Raw genomic sequence first — 22,466 nt, 5'->3', positions numbered from 1 at the left:
AAGTATTTGCTAGACCCGTGTCTCCCCTCGATCACAGAAAGCTTCTGCGGGGAAAGGCGACACCCTCAACAGCCGGGTTATCGACAAACCAACTGCATCGGTCGCCGGCACCCTCGTTGACCAGAGCGCAAGGCAGACCATTGCTCTCGTCGAAGATCTGTTTCATGACGTCCTTCTTGCCGGCCCCGGTCGCGACAAACGCGACCTTGACAGCGTGGGTGACAACGGGCAGGGTGAGCGTGATGCGCTTGGGAGGCGGCTTCGGGGAGTCTTCGATGGGAGCGACCCAGGCGCTAGTCTCGCGAAGCAGCTCGTGCCCGGGGAATAGGGAGCAGGTGTGGCCGTCAGGTCCGCAGCCGAGGAGGAGAAGGTCAAAGATGGGCAGGCGGACGCTGTCGCGGCTGGCGAAGCTGGTGACGAGGATTTGTTCGTACTGGTCGGCAAGCTCCTGCGTGTCATTGAGGTGGGCGGTGTCGATGGGGTGGACGCGCGGGGTGCCCAGGTCGGCGGGGATCTTGTCGAGCAGCTCGGCCTTGAGGAGTCCGTAGTTGGAGTCGGCGTGGTCGAGGGGCACGGCGCGTTCGTCGGCGAAGAAGATCTCCCACTGGTCGAAACGGAGGACGTCGTCAGGTCCGCGCGAAGGGGCCAGAAGGGCCTGCGCCAGTACCTTGGGAAGAGAACCGCCGGAGACAGCGACCTTGAAGGAATCGTGTCGTGCTATGCCTGCATTTTGGGCGTTGATTACGTAGGTGCGCAGCGACGCGACGAGGGCGGCCGTGTCGGCGAATGCGTAGAGGTTTGGTTGCTTGCCCATGGTGACTGAGGGGAGGGAGGTGGTGAGATAGACGTGGAGGGACAAAAAAAAAGAGAGAGAGAGAGAGAGAGAGATTGCCTTGGTTATCACTGGTTAAATGGCGGGATGAATTAATTGTCTTGGATGCTACCCGAATGAAAGCTCTCAAGGTAGGGTGGAGAGCGGGGTGGGGGAAGAGAAAACGCACATGCCAAGTCTGCGCGGGGTTGGAGGGGTCGCTGGGACGGTATAATAATGAGCTGCGACGCTGCAATCTTATGATACCTACACAGCACTTCCGAAGACGCATCCTATGCCGATGCTTCCTTGGACTTGGAAGTACTCTCCAAGTACTTGTCTTATCTAAGGTACTCAGCTCAGATGGTTGCTTTGACGTTATCACACCTCGGTGTGTTCCTGAGGCCAACCTGGGCCACTGGTCATTGACGTATGCAAGGGATGTTCTCAAGAGGAACATAATTCCTTATTTATATCCCATCATACATATTACTTGGTGGGCTCTGGTATTACGAGGGACGGATACCAACGTTGTTGACTCGTCGTTGCCATGCTGTTCTTCCTCTACCCGTATTCATCGGTATGGTCTGTTTTTGTTGTACAGAGATAGACCATGCTGCTACATGCGCAGTGTCGTGCTTGTCGAACCTCTGACGTCCAGTTTCATTGGCTCGTACCTACCTTAGATAGTACTCAAAATGCTTCGAACACGTTGATGTGTGAAGATCCAAAAGTGACCGCTACACTAAAAGAGAATTCCCTTGTAGTATAGGTACTTTTTGGTAGTTATATAGTGGACTGCACCTAATCGCGACATGATGCAACCCACACTAGAGAACTTCCGGCCCATGCCCGCAGAAACGGAAGCTTCTCTTCTTTTTTTCTTTTTTTTTTTTTTAAGCTGACTTCAGAGCAGTCTAGTATAAAAATAAGCAAATTTAGTCTCTCACCGTAAGCTAGACCAACAACACAACACGTACCCGTGGAACAAGGTCAGACTTTGCAGCGGGGCGTGGCACGGGTGCGATGGAATGAGGTTCCTCGCATGCCTTCAGAATTCCTCCATTAAGGAGTTCTGGTCTACATCACGAGAGAGCTATTATGTCGAGGTTGCTAGTGCGTAACATGACACCTCGGACTCTTGTCCTCTACCATGCTACCTGAGGTTGTGTCGCCAGCCCGACAGCCATCCCACCAGGTAGGTAGACAGCAGCTGGAGAGAAGGGGCCTAGAATGTATGTGCGTACCTGCATCCCAAGGGTAACGGTCTCGGGGACGATACAAGTCCATGAATATCCCTCCCTGGGTACCTTAGGTACCTAGGTGAGGTAGGCACCTTCTGGGCCGAACCTTTCTCTACAGGTATCAAGCTTGCTATAGCCCCCTCGACCCCTCCCAACCAACCAGAACCCACCCCCCCGATGAAGGTCGGCTCGTACAGGCGTCGAGGTCTCAGTTGAGTACCAAAAGGGTACACTTCTACATCTAATAAGACGCTCATGGGGCGTAGGCACAAAGAAATGCAGCCGGCGGGTCCATCAGGCCGGCTGCACATCTTACACCCCGTCTCTATAACTTCGTCCATTCCACGTACGACCTGTCTCGTGTGCGGATATCATAGGCCGAATCGTAGTAGCAGCAGCCAGGATGTGGCCCTCGAACTCGGCCTCACTTTGTCAGACTTTTCATCTATGTCCCATTTGATGGAAGCTTGCGTAGGTCGCATCCCGGTGGCTCTAAAAAGGGGTTGATAGAACTACCTGGGCGTCCTGTAGACCCTCGAGCCTATTCCAGACATACTTCACGCATGAGGTTTGGCCACATCTTTTGGGAACTCCTGGAGTATGCGGTACGGTGAAGGACTCCTAATATGCCACGACTGCCTCCAGTCCCTGTAGTTAAGTCGCATATATCCGAGGACCAAGAACTGTACCGTGGACGTTCGTTTCCTGCCAGTCTGCTCCTCCAAGAAGCTAAACAGGTTGTCACAACTCGCGCATGCTGTGTGAGAGACGATGAGTGCATATAACGTACAGCAGCCTTACCCCGAATACTTCTCCAATGCCAAACCGGCAATGAGTGATGTCAACTGTGGACGGTATCTCCCGCGAAGTACTCCGCTTATTCCCGAAATAATCGACAACGAATCGACCTCACACGAGCTCAAGGGCATTGGTTTGCTGCTTGCTTTTCTAGCTGAAAAAAGGTTCACTCATCCTACCCCAGGGAGGGTTCGTGTGGGAACCCGTTGAAGGGCGACTTGAAAAAATAAAACATGCGACATCCAACGTTCGTTAATCTAATTATAGTTATATTGGCTACTCGGGTGGTCTAGCCCGCTGCTATCGACAAGTTACGTCAACACATGCTGATCCAGTTGCATTGACGGTGTTGACTTATCGATATCTCCATAAGGGAAATAGAAGAACCTGGGTCCGTTGAACAGCGACGAGACTTGCGGACCGAACGCACGTGGGATCCGCGTTAATCAGCATGTCTGTCTACGCGCCGAGAGCCATCATCCGGGAGACTCGGCTGTCCTGTTCAGGGTATGATATCCTGTGAATGTTCCTCTCTAGGATCGGGGTTGGTGTGGTACGACGTGACGTTCCCTTGCAACCCCTAAATGGCTGGCCAGAACTCAGCTCTATGGTCAGAGCTGGAAGTAGCGACGCCCAAGCCAAGAACAAGTACTGATAGTCAGGGCTGTTCTTTAGCGTTCTCGGCGTTTTCGCTGCTCTCAGCGCTTTCAGTGTTCTCAGCTCCCCCAGCCTTCTCGGCGGGCTCTGGCGTTAATTTCGGGCGCTGAGGCACGCGGATGTGTTGAATACCCTGTCGGGCAAGCTCGCGCTTGATTGTCTCCGTGGAGCACTCGAGGTTGGCCTTTCTCCGTAGTTCTTCGTATGATATGGAAGGGTCCTCTTTGATAAGTCGAAGGAGGTGTCTTGTATCGCGTTCACTAAGAATCCGTGGCCGCCCCGAGCGTGGAAGTGATTTGGCAGATGTCTGGTTGCGATATCGCTTGCAGATGCCACCCACTGTCCCCGGGGATATCCCTTCTCGACGCGCAATTTCCCGATAGGACAGTCCCGCCTCATGGAGAGCCACAATTCTAGTCCTCTTATGAGGCGAGTGTTGTCGTTTAGTCGATTTTGGTGGTTGATCTGACATTGTTTTGCCTGATTGGAAAAGGTAGAGTGGTTGTCTGTACGTGTAGAACGCGCTGGACGCGTTGGTTACATTTTACCGCGTCTTTTGTGGACCACTGTAAGTTTAGTAGACTATTCAGTACGAAGGTGCTCCTCCTGTGAGTGAAGTTGTTTAGAATTTCGGGGACTTCTCAGCCCTGGACTGGTCACGTGATATTCCATTGAGTGTCTTGACACTTTTGTAGAACCTTCGAAGCATCCAGAACAACCAAACAAATGCTTCGATTCTTCTGCGCGGTGACGTACTGTACAACGAAGAGGCGTCAGCTGATTGATACTCATATGGGTTAGTTCGACCAGTCTCCCCGACTCCATCCGAGAGTGTAAATAGGTTGGCACAAAACTGGCCCATGGTTCCCAGTACGGAGACGACCCTTCGACTCTACCTATGAATTGGCCAATGTGTGTCGTTGCGGCCCGGAGAGAATCAACACGGATCAGTCCACAGTCCACACTAACGTTGCAGATCTTGTCGCCTGGGCGCCCTGTCGTGCAGTTATTTGTATTTATTGATCCCACTGCTTTTCGTCTCCTTCCTTTCATTTCCGCCAATGCGAGAGCCGTCAAATGAGGGTTTCCGGAGCCCCGTCCGAAGTACATTCGCATATTACCGGCTCCGAGGATATTGTATTTCTGGGAGGATGCATTGAGACATTTCTTTCAAACGTTCAGACCTTTATTTTATAGCCCTATGAGAGGTATGAATAATACTTCGTAGGCCCCCCAAACAAAAGGCCGCAAACTGTTAGATGGTGACCTTTTTCGTAATAGAAACGAGAATGAGCCAGGCGAAGGCCGGTTTACATTCACGTTTACGTTGACACATGTACCAAGCACACTGATAGGCGGGTTGCATAACCCGCACAGGGCTAGCCACTAGGGCTTATAGTATTTCCACCGCTGTAACTATTTACGGAGCTCTCTTCTATCAATCAACAACCTCATAATCGTACGAGCGCGTTGTTTTAACACCAAGCGCCTGTCGCGGCTTGGCAAAAAGAGGGGCCCTTGAGGCTCGTGTTCCAGGGATGTCAGTTATTTGCGTTTCATTGAAGGCTTTGACGAGAGGCAAACCGCTCGACACATGGACTGGATGGTGCATTGTACAGTGTAAGGTCACGGCTCTACACTTCAATCGACCCAAGCAAACAGCCAGGCATGAGTTACCGTATTGAGGGATGATATCATCACTAATCCGTTGGATGGCAGACCTCCGGAGGGTTTTGACCGAAAGGTAGCTGGGAAATTCTTAGATGAAATGCAGGGCGAGCCTTGGTCCAAGTCTAGTTCAGGTCGGATACAGGGTCTGGTCCTGTGTAAGCAGAGAGTTTCGTGGTTCAGACCAACGGTCTGCCAGGATCCAGACCTTGTTCGCCTTGGGATCACGGGAAATATGACATCATTGTACATCAATCGGGGTCCATTCCCGCCAGGTTTCAACTGTACCGTGTGTACGTGCGTGGTACTTCCCCTCGTGCATCCAGATCGCGGCCCCTAGCCACGCTCTTATGCTATCCGGCTTTTTTAACAAGAAAAAAAGGGGGGCCGGCCCATGAGATTTGAGCAGGGTAGGAAAGGGAGCGGACAACAATATTTGATCATGGTCAGAAGTAGCAGAATATTCGACGACGGCGATAGGAGCGGCGGCATGGTGGTTGTGAAGGGGGTGAAGTGATGATGTGTCGCATGACCCTCAAGACCCTGAAGAGATGCATCTTTGAACGGGGCGGGACCCTGACATGCTACCTATGCAACAGGGCTCAGAGGGAAACCGAAGCGGCAGAACCAAGAAGGTCCGGTGATCCACGTTCGACAGCAGGCACATACGGCACTTCTTGTATCTGTCTGTGTCTTCACTTTGTATGTACTGTCGTAGGATACCTTAAATCTAAAGACTGCCTACCTACCTACCTATATGCACGGATACTCCGTAGGGGACGTAAAAACATGGGACGATGGGGTATTGAAGTCGTTTGAATCTGTGGCATATTCGTCCTGCATGCTGTACGAAGCACGCGGACGACTCAGGTGTATGGTACTTCCTGTTCTCTCCACTTGTAGGGACCCCGCCTCATCGTCGACTTTCAACCGTTTCCGTTGCTCACCCAATTGCGACACTGTACTCCGTACCAACATGGGTACGCAGAGGTCTAGGTACCCGCTGAAATTATGATCCCTCGTATACCTTAAGACTATATACAATAGACGAAGTGCAACATTATATACTTCCTACGGTACCCACTGTTTTAGGTACTTCCCTTTTTTGTAGCCGAGACTAGTGGAAATCTCTTTTTTTTTTTTTTTCAGGGTCCTCTCCCCCACCTGCCGAAACTGTCTTTTCTCGTGGGACACCCACATGTGGTGGTGACCTGCTTTGAATCACAGTCCGAATAAATTAGCAAGTCCCTCCCGATTCATCGTCCTGCCCGTAACAACGCGTTTTGCACCGTTGGATCCACCGTTGTCCTGCATCCGACGGTGAGGGACCAGCACCAGCGCCAGCGCCATCCTTTCCCCCCCTCTCCCTCCCCCCCCAAGGGCCACGTCGTAGCTGGCGATATTATTTATCCCTTGGCGATTTCTTCACCCTCCCTTTTCCCCTACGGCAGTCCGAGGGGGTGCAAGAGGAGTACTACCACCGCCTTCTCCTCGTGTCAGGTCAGGTGGTGCTATAAGAGCCAAGAAGACACTAGAGTGTACCCTTTCCTTCTTCGACTTTCTTTCAGTCCAGTATCTCCTTGGGTTGATCTGCCGCTCACGGTACATATGAGCCCTGCCGTTTGCTCGGTTCGCTCTCCAAAGTTCCGGGTACAACACCGATTCAGGGCAATCAGGGCAGGCCTATACTATACTATTCACGGAACACGCTTTCCCTTTGCTGGGCGCCACCCTTGAACACATTTCTGTCGTCGTACATGCATGCCGGGGTCTGGATACGGCTTCAGTGACATCAGTGCGCCGCCAATGACATCCAAAGATTGTTGACTTCAACCTTTCATGCGTGCCAGTCTCCCCGGCCAAGCCTTGGTATTGTCCCCGTCAGTACGAAGTACTGACAAATCGTCACATTTTGAGGTACTTATATTTTACGCTCCGCATGCGGTTCCCCTTGCGTGTCCCGCCTCCTCGTCTGCTTCGTTTTTACTGATTTGGCTAGCGCCTTGAGGTGGCCCTCCTTCTCTTCCCGGAACAACGAGTCTTGGGTCCATAAGCATGGACGACACCCAGTCTAAGTCTAGCATCTCCTCCGATTCGTCCTATGAGCCTGCTGCGAGCTTCGAGTTGTTACGCCGTCGCCAGGAGCTTACCGATGCCCTCGTCGACCTGCCCTATGACCTGATCCTATACCTTGAGCGAGCCGTCGTCCATTCGAACCTCGCCTACCCGGATCTCGCCGCCGGCGATGCCTACAAGGCCCTGCTCCTCAGCGACGAGGTTCTAACCGAAGGGTTCGAATACCATGAGGAAGCCCGCGCCAGTCTCGAAGCCCGCGAGCTAAAACCCGTGCCCCCCGTACTCGACCATGGCCTTTTGCTGGACCTCTCCGAACCCCTAGCCGTTCAGCACCCGGGTGATCGACCCTCGCAGATTGCCAAGCTGGCCTCAGTACGGGCCTTTCAAATTCTGTCTCTCAACCTCCTCCTCTGCGGTTGCCTGAAGAGTGCCTACGAATTCTGCGAACGCGGCCTCACGCTCGCCCCGAATAACAAGGAATTGGTCGAGACGCGGGGTTATATTCACGAAGTTGCGCGTCGGCGCTTGAACAAGCAGGACTTCAGTGTCGGCGATCTGCCGGACCGGGGCCTTGTGCGACGCGAGATCTACCCTTGGAATGACCACGAGCCCGACCGTTTCGCCCCCGAATCTCTCGCGTTTCTCAACAACGAGCTTCGGGACTTTGCTCCCAAGTGCGCCGTTCAGGTGTCTGAGCTCCCCGTGCTACTGGACGGGGAAAGCGAGACCGACGGTTATGACATCATACCGACGTGCCGTCAGCTGGGATTGTTCGCTGCGCAAGACATTGCGCCTGGCGAGCCCGTCCTTCGAGAGTACTCCTTGTTGACGGCCAACAACCGACTCAAGGAACCCGTCTGCGACGCATGCAGCTCGGAGCTTCCTCCGCTCGGCAGCGAGTCGGAAGCTGTTAGCTGTGCCGAGTGCGACGATACAGTCTTCTGCAGTCAATACTGTCACGACCAGGCCCAGGAGCTTTATCACCCAGCGGTTTGCGAGAAGGACATCGACGCCATCGCGAAGGATTCGGATGGTCGGGAAGCGGACGAGGCCCTGTATCTGCTTCTACTGGGCCGGGTCCTGGCTCTATCAAATCACCAGGAGATCCACCCCCTGGAGGCGAAGCAGATCAAGTACATCTGGGGCGACTTTGTCCCTTCGACGTCCAATGACCTTGATCTCTCGCCCCAGGCCGGCCCTCCGCCCGAATGGACGCTCCCGTTCTCCCTCAAATACAACATCGAGGCACCGCTTCATATTCTGGAGAAGATGGACGTCGACATCTATCGGACCCTGCCCGAACACGACATTTGGGTGTTCAATACCGTGTACAGCAAGTTCCGCGGTACCGCATCGGCGCGCAAAAGTCCCCGGGACGGACGGCCGGACGTCGCTGCCGTCCACCCTTGTTGGTGTCTCGCCAACCACGACTGCGATCCGAATGTCACCTGGGACTGGGGCGGGAGGATGGTTTTGTGGGCGCGGAAGGAGAGGGTTGTGGGAGGTAAACCCGGGGGTATTCGAGCTGGCGAGGAAATCTTGAATCACTATTGCGACGTGACGCTCCCCGTGCAGCAGCGGCGCGAATGGGCGAGTGGTAGCCTGGGAGGGTGGTGCATGTGTGACAGATGTCGCAGGGAAGCAGCGCTCAACGGCACCGGACACGACTGATCTGATTCTCATATCACGGAAGCGAACCCCTTAGAGTGATGCCCCATCGATAACCCGATACCCCTTGCCCTTTCTTTCTGGCCGTCTGGAGGGAAAGCGTTTAAAGCCCGGCGTTCCAAAATGACTTCCTACCGCTGAACGTCAACCATTTCCAGAAGAGTTGGATTCGACATGTTGCAAGAGATGTGGGTTTCGTCTGTTCTTGGTTACTTTCTTCCCTTTTATTTACTGACCCCTTCCCCTTTTCTCTTTCACCCTGAACATCTAGCCCCGCCTCGTCTCATTTTATATACGTCGAGACAGACCCCTTGAATATAACCTGCATATATAATGTTACCCAGACCAGTCCGCTTCCGTTTCCCTGAAGTATGCGCAAGAAATATAGATTCTTGCGACAAGGACGTGACTGACCGTGACACCGAGTTCCAAATCCGCCAAAACAGCTTTCCATGCGTGGCGAGGAGAGGACATACTTACCTATGTTATGCCTGGGTGGGATATTGTGTATGATGCATGCCAGACACCACAAGAGATACGGAGCAGAGATACTCGAAACCATTGTCATGGACGGGCAAAGACATCATAATATCATATGGGGAGAAAGAATGAGCTTACAGAGCAGAAGGGTAGGTACGAATGCATGTGAAGAGTTGAGAACGACATGATTTCATGTCTGTGCATCAAGACATATATATAACCCTCCGCTCCTTTTCCAGCCCCATGTCCGCCAAGGGAGCGAACGCCGCGGCTGCATTCAGGCAACTCGATCGATACCTGCAAGATCGATATGACTTGCCCGTATTTTTTATTTCTCGTCATCCAACCCCTCGATTCCCAGTTCATAGCCACGTACCGAAGAGCCCGCCCTTCCATAAACAAATAAGACAGAGACGCAGAACGCAAGGAAAGAGAATGCCCAACAAGGTATCAGCCTCCAAGGAAACAATCGAGGAGGCTCGTAGGGTCCCGCACATCTCGCAAGTACGCAAGAGATCTGCATGCCCATAGCAACAAAGAATTGAGAGTATAAATAGATAAAAAAAGAAAGAAAAATCAGGTGCAGCATGTGTTGCGGGTATGATTTGCGTCCGTCTGGCGGAACCAAAACTCTGCGAGAACGAATTGCGGCGGCGCGTCATGTCGTTTGTGTTTAAAAGATTTTCCACGGCCACCCCGTTTCTTGGCCGATTTTCCTCCCCCGATTCCTTCGTGACTCGGAATATCATACAGCCCCACCCGCCCTTTCACCCTCCATCCGCGCCACAGCGCGGGTCGGGGGAAAAAAAAAACGCCACATGCTTCTAGTTCGGCATCCGCAGGACGGGATACAAGGGCGCCGCCGGGCTAGGGCCGGGCCTCTTCGAGTCAACTTCCATGGCCTCGGGGGAGCGATGCCGGTTGTCGCGTTCCTGGGAAGCGTGGGCGGAATGCGAGGGGAGCGTGCCATGAGCAGGGCCATGGGATCCGTGCGAGGCGTGATGAGCCCGGTGAGTGTCGTCGATAAAATCGCTGCGGGCGATGCGGTCGCGGATGTACTCGCGCAACGCCTCGATGGTCCGCATGTTCTCGAGCCACTGATCGTACTTCTCCTCGCGCTCTCGGGCGCTCTCGCTCGTCTCCGACTCGGAAGACGGGGAACTGATGGAGGAGGCCGCCCGGGGAGGTTCGGGCTTGACGGGCCCGGGGGCGGAGGTGGGTGCCTCGGCTGGACGAGGGGCGGGGTTGGCACGCTGGAGCATGCCGCCGCCGTAGTTGCGGCGCTCGTTGCTGTCAAAGTTGGTTCCGAGGGTCGAGGTGGTCGATTGGCCCGGGAAGACCGAGCTGACGGCCGGCAGGTTGGGATACATGACCGAGGAGTTGGCGGCGGCAGTGGTGCTGTGGCGCGACTGAGGAGACATGCCAGAGGAGGAGGGGCTAGGCGACTGGCCCGAGGTGTAGGAGAGATTGCTGGAGGGGGGTGTCACGGCAGGAGTTCCGTTGGAGGAGATGGCGGTGAGAGGAGAGGCCATGTGGGCCGCCGAGACGGCGGCTTGATAATTCTCCGGAGCCATGGACATGGCGCCGCTGCTTCCACGATGGCCGTTGGCCATAGGAGGAGATGGGCTGTGTCGGAACTCGAAAGTGTTCTGGCCGTGGATGTGGACACCGCTGGTCGCCTGATTCGCATTCTCGTAGACGGTGCTCTGCATCTGTTCCAGAATTTGGTCGATCTGGATCAGGTCGTTCTTGGTCCGGGCGTTGGGCATAGGCGGCAGGTAGTACTGCTGCGCCAGGGGTCCTGGGCCGGCCGGGCCGCCGCCATGGTGGCTGCCATCATGGGCCACAGCATGGGCGGCAGCATGGACGGCATGCTGATGGTGGGCCATATACTCGGCAGAGGGCATATGGGCGGGAGTCTGGAGAGCGAGGGCGCCATGGAGAGGGAGTAGCGAGCGGCCGACAGAGGCATACGAGGCCGGGTCTACCTGGCGGCGCTTGGCAGTCGCAAAGAAATCATCAACCATGTCATAGGCCCGCTTACGCGAGTCGAAGCCGGCGGCAGCGTGGTGATGATGATGGCCGAGGTAGTCCGGGCCACGGGGAGGAGCATAGTAGAGACCCATAGACGGAGACGGAGCTGGGGCTCCCCCGCCATAATAGCTAGCATGCCCAGGGGCCTGATGGGGGAAGGCGGCCGCGTTAGTCCGAATATGGCCATTATGATCATAGTAGCTAGGAGCAGCTGCGAGGCAAATTAGCCCCTGGTTTGTTTGTGAGGAGGAGGAGATGGCGCCAGCCACACCCACACAGGAAGGGAAGCGCAAATTGGACTTAATACATACCTTTGCCGGGCTGAGCGCGGTAGGCCCCATTCATGCCCCCTTGGTCCTGGGGTGACCGGACAAGGACAGAGTCGTCGGCATGAGTCTGAGGGCGGTAGAAAAAAAAGGAGCATATTAGCACACTGATATGAAGACGAAGTGACAAAGTCTTTCTTCTCGTCTTACCTTGACATGCTTCTTCAGATCTTGGGGCCGCTTGAAGGACTTGCCGCAGAATTCACACTTATGCGGCTTCAGAGGCACATGCACGCGGATGTGGGAGGTGATGTGATCTCTCTTAACAGTGGTCGTACGGCACGAGTTCCACTGGCAAGTGAGGTTCAGGTTGTTGGTGCTCTTGCGGCCTACATGACGCTCGCATAGGTGCTCCTGAAGGTGAGGCGGGAAGAAGTCAGCTCGCCATTGAGTACAACGCAAAAAGAAGCCAAGAAGAAGAGGAGGGGCCCGAAGGGGTCTGGGGTTCATACGTAGAGCGCCTCAGGCGTGACAAACTTGAGATTGCACTGATTCCACTTGCAAATGAGGTTGTCGTCCTGAGTGGTAGCAGCACTGGCAGCCGTTGAAGAAGACGTCGCGGTGGCTGGAGCAGTAGACTGGGAAGTGTTGCTGCCGGCGCCCGACGAAGGGGCCGGAGTGTTGGAGTTTGACGACGCACTTCCCGAAGATTGTTCCTCGGGTCTGGCGGACATGATGAAGAGGGAAGTGAGGTGAGTGAGTTGATGGATAGGATTATGAGATGCGTAAAAGTGAGCGTTTCAGAGAGGTAAGGTGACAACAGCTGGTAGTGATTGGTTGAGGGCGTTGACAGTGGCCCGTTGTCAGCTGGTGGCTGAGAAGTAGTTTTCCGCCTTGCAGACACTTGGAGTGACAAAATTCTTGGCGCGAGGAGAGGTGGCGGCCGCCCCTTTTTTTTTTCTTTTCTTTTCTTTTCTTTTTTTTTTGCTCCTGGCAGGCGACTGGGCGTCAGGTGGCGGAGAAAGAGGGGAGAAATTCGGCAATTGGCTAGCAATTGGCTAGGAGTGTAAGCGCAAAAGGTGGATGAAAGAGGATTAACTCGAACCCCAGGCGGAAGTCCAAAGGAGAGGCCGGACTTGACAGGATGAATATCTTCTTTACCTCCGATATCCTCGAAAAGCTGAGAAGAGTCTAAAAAGATGAATTGGGGGTACTGAAAGGATACGAACAGATGCGAAGGGGAGGGGGGTTGGTTCAGGCGACAGCCCGTCTCTTTATTCCAAGAGACTGATCGGAGAGCGACTTACAAGAGCTCTTGGCATATCTTGGCATATCTTGGCAGTCGCGGTCTACTATGGGGCCCCTTCATTTCATTGGCCCGGGGTGGCGAAGTGGCTCTTGGTCGGGTTCTTTTCGGTTAGCAGTACCTAGCAATAGTGTAATGAGAGTGCTCAAGGTCTGGTTCCCACCTTAACAAAGAGACTAGAGATGGCTCATGGCGCCAATAATTTGCCAAGTACTTGCCAAGACTCGGCGTGCCTTGGTAATCCTGTGAGGGTTTGGCTGTGTCTCTTAACTGGCCCTTAAGGGGAGGGATTTGATTCGTGTATGTAGGTACCTAGGCACCTTAGTTATCTGTATCCGTACCCAGAACGGTACATGCTGCCACTTCCCGCCTTGTTCCCTCCATCCCTCCGACTTTGTACGTACTTTCAACTTGCCCCTCATTCTCTCCAAGCCTCTCTCTCTCCCTCTCTCTTTGGGTAGCAAACTGGATAGCATTCCGTGCAATCCCAGTTCTGGTGACATGCCAAGCGGGTTATTATCCTAGATAATGACATTCATACACGATGCGATGACGGCAGCTATTAAGGGTTATCTTGACTATGAGTATGGGTACAACAGCTTTGGCCCGGATTCATTCCTCGCTAGGTATCCATACATTCACTGCACTCTGGATATATGGACTTGTACGGTATGAAGACGAGAAGGCTGATTTCACCCTGGCTCGAATCCGACGGGATTCGGGTACGCCCTGTAATTACCTTACAAACATGACTCGGGAGGAGACCTCCATACGACTAAATAAGGTCCCTGACGTATAATACCGATGGAACTCTTTACTCTGTTACCATCTACCTGAAATTGATCTGTCGGAGTACATATTTGTGTTACCTACCAAGTCCGGGCTACGTGTGGTGCATATTCGCATTTTCAGTAGTGCGAGTCTTAAATCGGGACGTTGAAGAAGGGACTGCCATCGAAGTGAATAAGACATTTCAACTTCCGACGAGGAGCAAGCCGCCGTTTCCTCTCTCGGGGTGACAGGACAGGACAGGAGAGGAGAGTTGCAACGGAAGCCCAGCCAGAAATAAAACGTTAAGAAACGTTAAGCTTTCCGCTGCGGCCGAGACTTTCCCTCTCCGCCCGCCAAGCCTGTGACCTGCAAGCCCGCCCACCCGGGCCACGCAATCATTTACTCCACTGAACGAACTGCCGACCAATCACACTGTCACATATCTGGAGGGTTAGGCAGGGGGCAGGAAACGCATCTGCAGGCCCGACAGAGCACATTGCCTTGCGAGGTCACTGACTTCTGCCAACTTCGCACAAAAGGCAAGTGCCTACCTAATTATAAGCTACGATGTAAGTATTCGCGTGCAGATGGGTTGAGGAAGGAAGAAAATCAAAATCCCCAGTTGTGACTTTCTTTCAACCTATCTTCCAAATTGTTCCAGGAACTTCTCGTCAAAGTAATATACTTCGTACGGCAACACAATACATAAGGTACCTACCTCTGCATCCATCCCATCCAGCCGCCATCAATCCTTGGCGTTGGATCGTCCAAGTTGATCCTAACAAGACGCTATATATCGCTCGGAAAACCAATGCGATGCTTAATTTAAAACAAAACAACATACCTTTTCTGTCCACGAGTCTGCTCCCCCTGTAAACATCAGCTCGTCACCATTAAACGTAGCTACATACACACACACCAGATTAGCTGTAAGCCGTCACCTCAGCCGTCCTGCTGGGCATCGCTGATGTCATGAATGTCCTGGAACCACAACGGCGCCCTCTTCAAGATATCCCCCGCGAGGCCACGCTTGGTTGCGCATTCTTCCTTGACATTATCTTTGTGGCAGTCTGTCAAAAGCTGCACCAGCACCCTTCAACTATCTCGCTTTGCCGAGTCACCTTCCTGCACAAGCCACAGCTTATGCCCAGAAAGCAGATTCATCCATATGCCGTTCTGGGCCCTTATCAACCAAGGGCTTCCTGGTGTCAATGTTACCAACCCTGGGGCACACGATCTCTTCGCCTTCGATTCGCTTGTTCGACTGGCTGGTCGCCCAGTTAAATTACCACACTAGACACGCTGCCAAGTCCTGCCAAGACATACCAAGAGAATCCAAGACACCACCAAGACACTCTAAGCCCTTCGTCATTTCTCGCGCTCCATCTTAAGCCCCACCTGATCTTTTCACGTGTCCCTATGATCCGTTGATCGGCGGCTTATTCCTTACGGGCTCTCGAACCGGTCAACAGTGTCATCACCCCCCCATCCCTCAGTTTTCGTGCGGGGCTCTTAACAGCCCCTCTTCGAAGTACGACAACTCTGATCTTTTGATCTTCAAGAGACGTTGGCCTCACACATCTTTGGTCTTTAACATCAACCAAGAGTTTGTCCAACCGAAGGACATCTCGAGAGGCGGTAGGCATTCTCCCCGCAAGTAACACATGTTCGAAAAAGCAAAGGGCAAAGGGGAGAGTGCAGGAAGATGGATAGATGAAGATGGACTCTTCAGTCGATGGCTACCCATAATACCAAGCCTCTCCCTCTAAACCAGATCAGTTTCTGGTTTCTTGCATGCACATTTTTTGGGGAGGGAAGCCAATGTCAACAGCGTCCTTTACTTTAGGGCACCTCCGAGCAAAGACGGCAACGGCGTGGGCGTAGTTATTTTGTCCGCGGCTTCATGGTTACGCCGTTCATGAAGACCGACAAGAAAGGGGAGTGCCTAATAAGCTTCGCGTCCCGTGAAACCCCATACTACGGTCCTTGGACACGTTTCTGAAGCCTGGCAGTGCTGCGACTACCCAGTCATTATCGACAGGCTCAGGCGGGTTCCTGGCTGCCAAGACCCTCGCTCGACAAGCGTTGGGCATCGCCACTCATTCGAACCCCATTTTCAAGGACTCGAGGGCCCCCGGCCGCCTGATCACCAAGATGCCCTGAGATCCCGTCGCTCCTCTCATCGCGGGACAAGATTACTGCAGATTAGCCCGCACCCTAAACGACTAGTCGATCCGCCAAGTCGCCATGGCCAAAGAGCCAAGCACGCCTACCCTCATTTCCCCCGCCTCTTGTCTATTCCTTCGTCGTCCATAAGGCGTCATCTGCCGGGGGTAGAGGCTGTCCAACTTGGCAAGAGTCTTTGTGGCTGATCTGGGCTCACGTCAGGCCCGGGCCAGGTCTGGGCTGATGCTTAATATCAAAAGCTCCAGTGATAGTTCCAAGCCGCACCACTGCCAGTAGAGGAGAGACGTTAAGGACCAGCCTTCCTGGATGGCCGAGGCAAAGAGTGTTTCCTCTCCTCGTGATTCGGTACAACTCTGTGGAAGAAATATGGCCAACCCTTCCCAGTTCCATTGGCTTGAATATGGCCAGCTTCGTGCGTTGCGAAAGCTTCATGTCTCCCGACCTCTCTAGCATCATGATTGCGAGATTGCGGGCGAATGGGCTAAGCATGTATGGACCTCTTCATCGCTCTATCATCCAGCGTTCGTAGAGTGACGCTACGCTGAGGAACTGCCATTGATTTCTGCAGGATAGCAGGTCGGCACTCATCGTTCAACTCGAGTCGAGGTTAGGTACACAGGGCATTCGTTAAAGGACGGTGGAAATGGCACGAGAGCCCGGGTTCCATCAAGTTTGGGAGACGAACAATGTCAGGTTCCATTCTGTAAGCTATGACGAAGACGTAGGCATAATGACCCAAGACCGCCCTCCATAAAGACCATAGCGTAAGAGTCTTTGTTTTTGGTTGCCTTTCCTTCCAGAGGGAGGACTTTCCGCCCTTCTCCATCTTCTCGCCCCCTTGACTCTGTCTTGTTTTCTAGTTCTAGCTGGTGTAAGTAAGAAAGCTTCAACACCACCAGCGAGCCTCGTTATGAGACATATCAATGTCCAAATTCACCTCTCCTAGCCATATTCCTGACCCTCTCCAGCTCCTCCTTCTTAGCTGGCGGCAGTGTTCCCTCCCATCCAATACAGCCGCCATCTTGTCTTTCCCACGCGAACAAGCACTTCATGCCTGTTATCCAACGGGACGAACTCCGCTGGAGGTGAAGCTCAAGATAAAGACCCCGATCTAAACCCGATGCGTATGCAGGGACAGACACAGTATAGTCCGTCCCCAAATGCCTCCACATGTAATGTTGAAGTGGGGTGATGCCAAAGAAAAATAGAAGTTGAATGGGTTATGTGCAATAAAAAAGTATACGTCAAAATGAGTCGTAATCATGTTTCCAAGGAGTGAAATGGGGTTGAGGGGAGATCGTAACGGCCAGCTCGTTACTGTCCCCTTTGTAGCTGCTTGCCGCGATGTTGCATCAACCTATTGATGACTTTCGGGCGCTTCAAAACCAACGAAAGCAAGGGTAAAAGGGTTCTCAGCTCAATGGTATCTGAGACGCCTATCATCTCCAACGTCTGCCCATGCGATAGTGGTGTCAAATCGCCGGTATAGCAGATATTGCCGAGGTCAGGAACGGAGAGCACACCGTATCCTCGTCGTCGGAAGAAAAAAAAACCCCTTCCCCAGGTTGCGTGATAGCAGAGACGAAAGTCGTAGTGGTTCGAAATGCAGCTGAAGAGCCGCCATCGTAGTAGAGTAGCGATGCCGAACCAAATCCCTGAGAGGACGAAGGACGACAATGGAAAAAAGAATGCTCGTCGCCGTCACCGCACTATTCCAGACGCCGCCAGCTGATAAGAACGTTCCGCGTCATGAGCATGTTGAAACTGTGATCAAGGGCACGCCGGCCCGATCACAGCAATCATGACACAGCATCCCTTGGTCCAGCCGACCATCTAGCCCGTTCCCAATACCTAGCCAATAGAAGAGATAACCCATGTTCTCTGGGATAGCCCAATGTTTCCAAACCCGCCACATCCCATACCAACCAAAGAACGCCATGCTAATGCAAAAAATCAAAAAGAGGTATTATACAGAGCCCAGGCGAAGGAGAGCTTCAATCGCCTCACGCTCCTGTGCGTCAGACGTAGCTCCCAGGGCTGAGAAGTCTATGTTGCATGGCTGCGGTGACCGTGCCATGCCGGTCGAGACCGATCGCAGTCCTCCATGCGTATATACAGAATTGAGGTAACTGCGACACGACTGAGCAGCATATGATTCGCGACGAAGCGCGGCGGCGCCCACGGCTGCCCAATCCTCGTCGTCAGTCACATCCTCGGGATCGTCATTCATATTGATATCATCGTCGGGGGCCTCAGAGCATGAGGCAGAAGCGGAGCCGTCAAGAGACATCTTGTCCGCTTCGTGCTCCATCATCATGTCGTCGCGGTCGTCGTGCGAAAAGCCGATGGAGTTTCCGGCATCTGATGAGGGCGGGTGTAGTCGAGATCTGTCGACGGCCCGGAGCCCACCACTCTTGCCGATGGGAATACCCGAGACATTGTCCAGGTGTGTTGGAGGGAAGGTGGCCACATGGCGCGATGCCTGACCACGACGGCGCGCGTCCCAGCGACCCCAGCCGACTTTTTCAAACTCGACATCGCCGTGTAGTCCACCTCCCTCGCCGCCGCGACCTTCAAGAGCGCCAACGACAAGTCTACGGGCTTTGGTCGGGGGGATGCCAGCGAAGCCTGGAACCGAGGTAGTCAGGTAGCCCATGATGTGGCGTATGGCAAGAGGGCCGTGGTTGAGCAAGACATCGGGCAAGTGGTGCTTCGCCAGGAGTTGGGGTGTGATGGCGCCGACAGCTTCAAACGAGGGCGAGCGGCCAGCGTGATCATCGTCGTGAGGCTCGTGCAGATCCAGATCCGAATCTATGGGATCCAGTCTGGCCTTCTGCAGTTGCGCCTTGAGACCATGAGGTGGTAAGGCTGGGGAGATGGAGTTGGGAGGCGTTGGGAGTGCCTGAGGTCGGGTCACAGTCACAGGGACGCTCCGAGCCGCTACAACAGCTAAGTTGTCTCGGCTCAAGGAGGCCTGGGGGGTATCGCGAGCAGCTGCTGCCATGGTTGCCATACTGTCGGTTGGGTTGCGTTGGAACGAGCTTCGAGATGAGCCTGCGAAGGGAAAGATGAGACTGTTAGAGGCGCGATTCTGCGGCAGGGATGAAGTGTGCTGGGAGTGTGCGATAGGGCAAATATGGTGTAGAATGACCACGCCAACATCGCTGACTTCAATGCCGATTTGGGAATGTAGGTGACAGAAGCCAAATAAATGCCAGTGATCGCAATCGCGGGTGGCGGTGGTTTGTTGATGATTTGAGTCATACACGGGGGGAGGGAGAAAAGATAAGTACAATAAATAAGGTAATAATACTCTCTGTACTTACAAGTCAATCTGAAGCTGCGATATGATGGGACTGCTTTGCGCTGACAGGGCAAAGCAAAGTAAAATCACCAATGAATAGTGACGATGGACAAGCTGGCAGAGCTGAGGCGATGGCCTTGACTGTGACAAGATAATCTCGATGAGATTGCGTGTTGTTTTCTGTTTTCCTGATGGTTGTTTGGGGAGAGGAAAGAAGGGAGGAAAGGGGAGGACGAGGAGACTGGGGGAGGATTAGCCAGAGCTAATAATGGACGCGACAACAATACAGTCACCGGTCACCAAGGTACGGACGGGTATGTACTAGGTACAGAATACTTATCCCCACGACTGATAGGTGCGGACAGGGGGCTCCAAGCCAGGAGTGGGCCATCGGAGTACAGGAGTACGTCACTTTTACAGTCGGACCTGAACGATGGGATAAGAAGTCACTCCAGTATTTCTGAAGATCAGCATACTGTATACTTGAAGTGAACTTCTCCGGCGTATGTGTTGATGCTCTTTTTAAATGTTTTTGCAGGTTCTCAGCTACTTCCATTGACGACAACAACTTGGGTGTGGCTTAGGGCTAGGTCAAATGTTTTAGTCTTTTAAGTTCCAGACATTGGCGAACAAAGATCCAAATTGCAACCACGATGGGCCGTGACTGGGTATGAAATTACGAAGCCTACCTTCCCCGACGAACGGACCTACGTGTGTAATTAGCTTCCCAGCTATTAATTTCACTAATTGCCTATGGTATTGGTGGTAGCTGATGAGATTGAGATGAGCTTATTACACCCAATGGGATGTGCGCATGCACCCAAAGTTCTGTAGCTTTCCTTTTTACTTCTACCTTTCATTCATTGTTTCCCACCCACGTTCTGATAGAACCTGACCCCCCTGGGACGCGACCATTCAGGTAGCCGACATGTTTTGACTCAACTAACTCGGTGACCTTTTGTCTTTCTTTTGCTCGTCCGGCCTACTCCTAGAATGGTTCCTGAATTACTCACTGTCTTATATGCGCAACATACGAAGATAAAGGGACAACAGGGGACCGGGGCGGATTGATGAACTGTCTTCTTTATCTTGGAAACAGAGGCGCCTTTCCCATGGTGTACAAAAAGTGATCATATAACGTACGTTGTATGTAGTTGTCTTCAGCCGAGGTTGGCCTTCTAAGTTGACGTGGTGATGGGGACAGCTCCCATCTAGTCGTAGCCACAAGACAGTTGGTTACTTAGCTTCATGACCCCATACGATCCACCTTTGCTAAAGCCCCCCTGAGAGATGCCATCGTGGGACCATCACTTATAATTATCATGAAAATCTTCCCTGTTCCTAGGATGATAGTCAGGATCTGCACCCGCCGGTCAGGATCTGCACCCGCCGGTCAGGATCTGCACCCGCCGTTAGCCTAGGGTTAGGGCAAAATGACACCTTGAAGGATTTCCGCTTAGAAAGGCATGACATGCTGAAATCCGTTGGAAGTTATCGTATTTTCAGTACGGACTATGCATACATGACCCATTCTGCTATACGAAGGTGCAGAGGTTCTCAACCTTTCCGTCGGCTGATTTTATTTCGAAACAAAAGGGAGGAAGAAATCGGGGGAGACAATAGTGAAGCAACCAAGCGTCATTATCTCATCATCAGCTAGCAACTTCAATATTGGCTTTGTACCCCAGGCCCAGGCCTGTTAATGTCGTGCAGCCTCTTATACCTACGCTAAGCCTATCAGTGACATGGATCAAAAACTACCGGCCGAAATCGTTCATTCCTGTGGCTGGTGCTATCTGTGGCTGCTTCAGGTATGCCATTAGAATCTCCGGGCCAGGTAACCGGCCAATCAAATAATTCCCAGCGACCACGCTGAGTAAAGCTGCTGAATCCGTTGTCCATACTGTGTAATTACTCCATACGCGAACATGGATGGATACCCGACGCATCCGTCCTCCTGAATCCTCCATCGTGTCCCGAGACCACGCTTACGGATTTTACAAGTAGGATGTCTTGGATGGACGTAGATCCTTAGTATATCATGTCCGGAGTCTCCGTATAGCAACAATTTGCTTTCCAATTTGATTCCAATTTGATTCTATGGACACAAAGAGAAGCCAATGACACGGGCATAATAAAGTATTAGATTAGGGCAGCTAGGGCATTGGTGCACAGGATGATTATCACAAGGGCTGATGTTGAAATTTATAACAAAGGAGAATCTTCCATTCCCTTCCTTTCACATTCGTGTCATTCGTGTCATTTGTGTATCGGTCTATGAGGCTATGCATGCCCCCCATTAAGTGCCTCCGTCCATCGCCGGTTTTATCCGTCCAAGTCCCAGTCTCCCGCTGACACTAAAAAGCCAATGTACAGAATACTTCGGACGTTCATCACCACCACAACCAGAACACCAACAAAAGACATCAGGCGTGCCACGCGTACCACACATACTACCTCTCCTACGGTATCCTAACCCCATATAGGTAGGTGTCTCTCGCACTATTCGATTCTCGTGACCCTCCTACTTCGCCCCTCCAATCCGGGATCTACCGTACCTACATTGGTGTCTAGTCTGGGACGGAGGGCACCACTCTGTCCATAGAAACTCATCCGTCTCTTATTCAAGTCAAAAGAAACCACGACGGTTCTTGCAACCATCATGTTGGACCAGGAGACACCCCTTATTGGTCTCATCTTCGAGACAAAGATCGCGGCCTGCCAACAGGCACAGTGTACACCGTACCTAGACAGACCCGAGTCGGACACCCCCCCTTTGTGCCGGACCCATCGTCCCAGTAGGTATTGATACCATCCCACATTGGCCTACTGCAACATGTAAGGCTTCGAGGGGCGGCGGAACCATTACTCGCCAATTTGGTATATCTGCTGGTCGCAGTTTTGGCCAACCGATGAATGAAGGCCGTCCAAGTAAAGATGGACCTGGTATGGATGTCTCGGACCTCGTTTTGCTACTTGTTCAAAGAAGAGTAACGACAACTGGAATCCGTGGCAGGAAATTCCAATAGGCGGCTCCCAGCGCACGAAGAGTTCTGTGCGTCGATCACAACATGGCCTAGGCGTCCGCCCCCCCGCGTTGCGGCCTATCTTCCTATCTGCACAAGCTATTCTATTTGTGCTACTTAATAGGTAGATAGGTAGTTTGTGTGCTTATCAGGGCTATCGGACTCCGATC

At 52.9% G+C, this 22,466-nt stretch overlaps 6 protein-coding genes across 6 annotated transcripts; 3 read left to right on the top strand and 3 right to left on the bottom strand.

Annotated features, from left to right (window-relative positions):
• Positions 1-31: 31 nt before the first annotated feature.
• Positions 32-814, bottom strand: SODALDRAFT_283251 (6-phosphogluconolactonase; the record flags this gene model as incomplete). Its single annotated transcript, XM_028608392.1, has 1 exon — positions 32-814. One exon carries the CDS (start codon positions 812-814, stop codon positions 32-34), a length of 783 nt encoding a protein of 260 aa, XP_028463512.1.
• Positions 815-7,104: 6,290 nt separating this feature from the next.
• Positions 7,105-9,259, top strand: SODALDRAFT_49263 (hypothetical protein). The gene has a single exon (XM_028615414.1). It carries the CDS (start codon positions 7,234-7,236, stop codon positions 8,923-8,925), a length of 1,692 nt encoding a protein of 563 aa, XP_028463511.1. The 5' UTR covers positions 7,105-7,233; the 3' UTR covers positions 8,926-9,259.
• A 967-nt stretch (positions 9,260-10,226) lies between these two features.
• SODALDRAFT_247565 (hypothetical protein) lies at positions 10,227-12,370 on the bottom strand (the record flags this gene model as incomplete). The annotated part of the gene is made up of 4 exons (XM_028607401.1): positions 10,227-11,647; positions 11,748-11,832; positions 11,913-12,116; positions 12,215-12,370. Coding segments are annotated over 4 exons (1,866 nt in total), but the record flags the coding sequence as incomplete, so codon positions are not given.
• Positions 12,371-14,642: 2,272 nt separating this feature from the next.
• Positions 14,643-15,214, top strand: SODALDRAFT_49230 (hypothetical protein). The gene has a single exon (XM_028615413.1). It carries the CDS (start codon positions 14,756-14,758, stop codon positions 15,074-15,076), a length of 321 nt encoding a protein of 106 aa, XP_028463509.1. The 5' UTR covers positions 14,643-14,755; the 3' UTR covers positions 15,077-15,214.
• An 812-nt stretch (positions 15,215-16,026) lies between these two features.
• Positions 16,027-17,828, top strand: SODALDRAFT_362529 (hypothetical protein; the record flags this gene model as incomplete). Its single annotated transcript, XM_028614471.1, has 10 exons — positions 16,027-16,072; positions 16,139-16,238; positions 16,351-16,487; positions 16,600-16,669; positions 16,866-17,051; positions 17,116-17,154; positions 17,240-17,312; positions 17,434-17,530; positions 17,627-17,732; positions 17,777-17,828. 10 exons carry the CDS (start codon positions 16,027-16,029, stop codon positions 17,826-17,828), a joined length of 906 nt encoding a protein of 301 aa, XP_028463508.1.
• Positions 17,829-17,932: 104 nt separating this feature from the next.
• On the bottom strand, positions 17,933-18,979 carry SODALDRAFT_282761 (hypothetical protein; the record flags this gene model as incomplete). The annotated part of the gene is made up of 1 exon (XM_028608359.1): positions 17,933-18,979. One exon carries the CDS (start codon positions 18,977-18,979, stop codon positions 17,933-17,935), a length of 1,047 nt encoding a protein of 348 aa, XP_028463507.1.
• Positions 18,980-22,466: the final 3,487 nt, after the last annotated feature.

The sequence above is a fragment of the Sodiomyces alkalinus genome, assembly GCF_003711515.1.
Source record: "Sodiomyces alkalinus F11 unplaced genomic scaffold SODALscaffold_10, whole genome shotgun sequence".
Taxonomy (NCBI): Eukaryota; Fungi; Ascomycota; class Sordariomycetes; order Glomerellales; family Plectosphaerellaceae; genus Sodiomyces; species Sodiomyces alkalinus.
The sequence above is the reverse complement of the archived record's forward strand: the minus strand, read 5'-3'. Positions and strand labels throughout refer to the sequence as shown.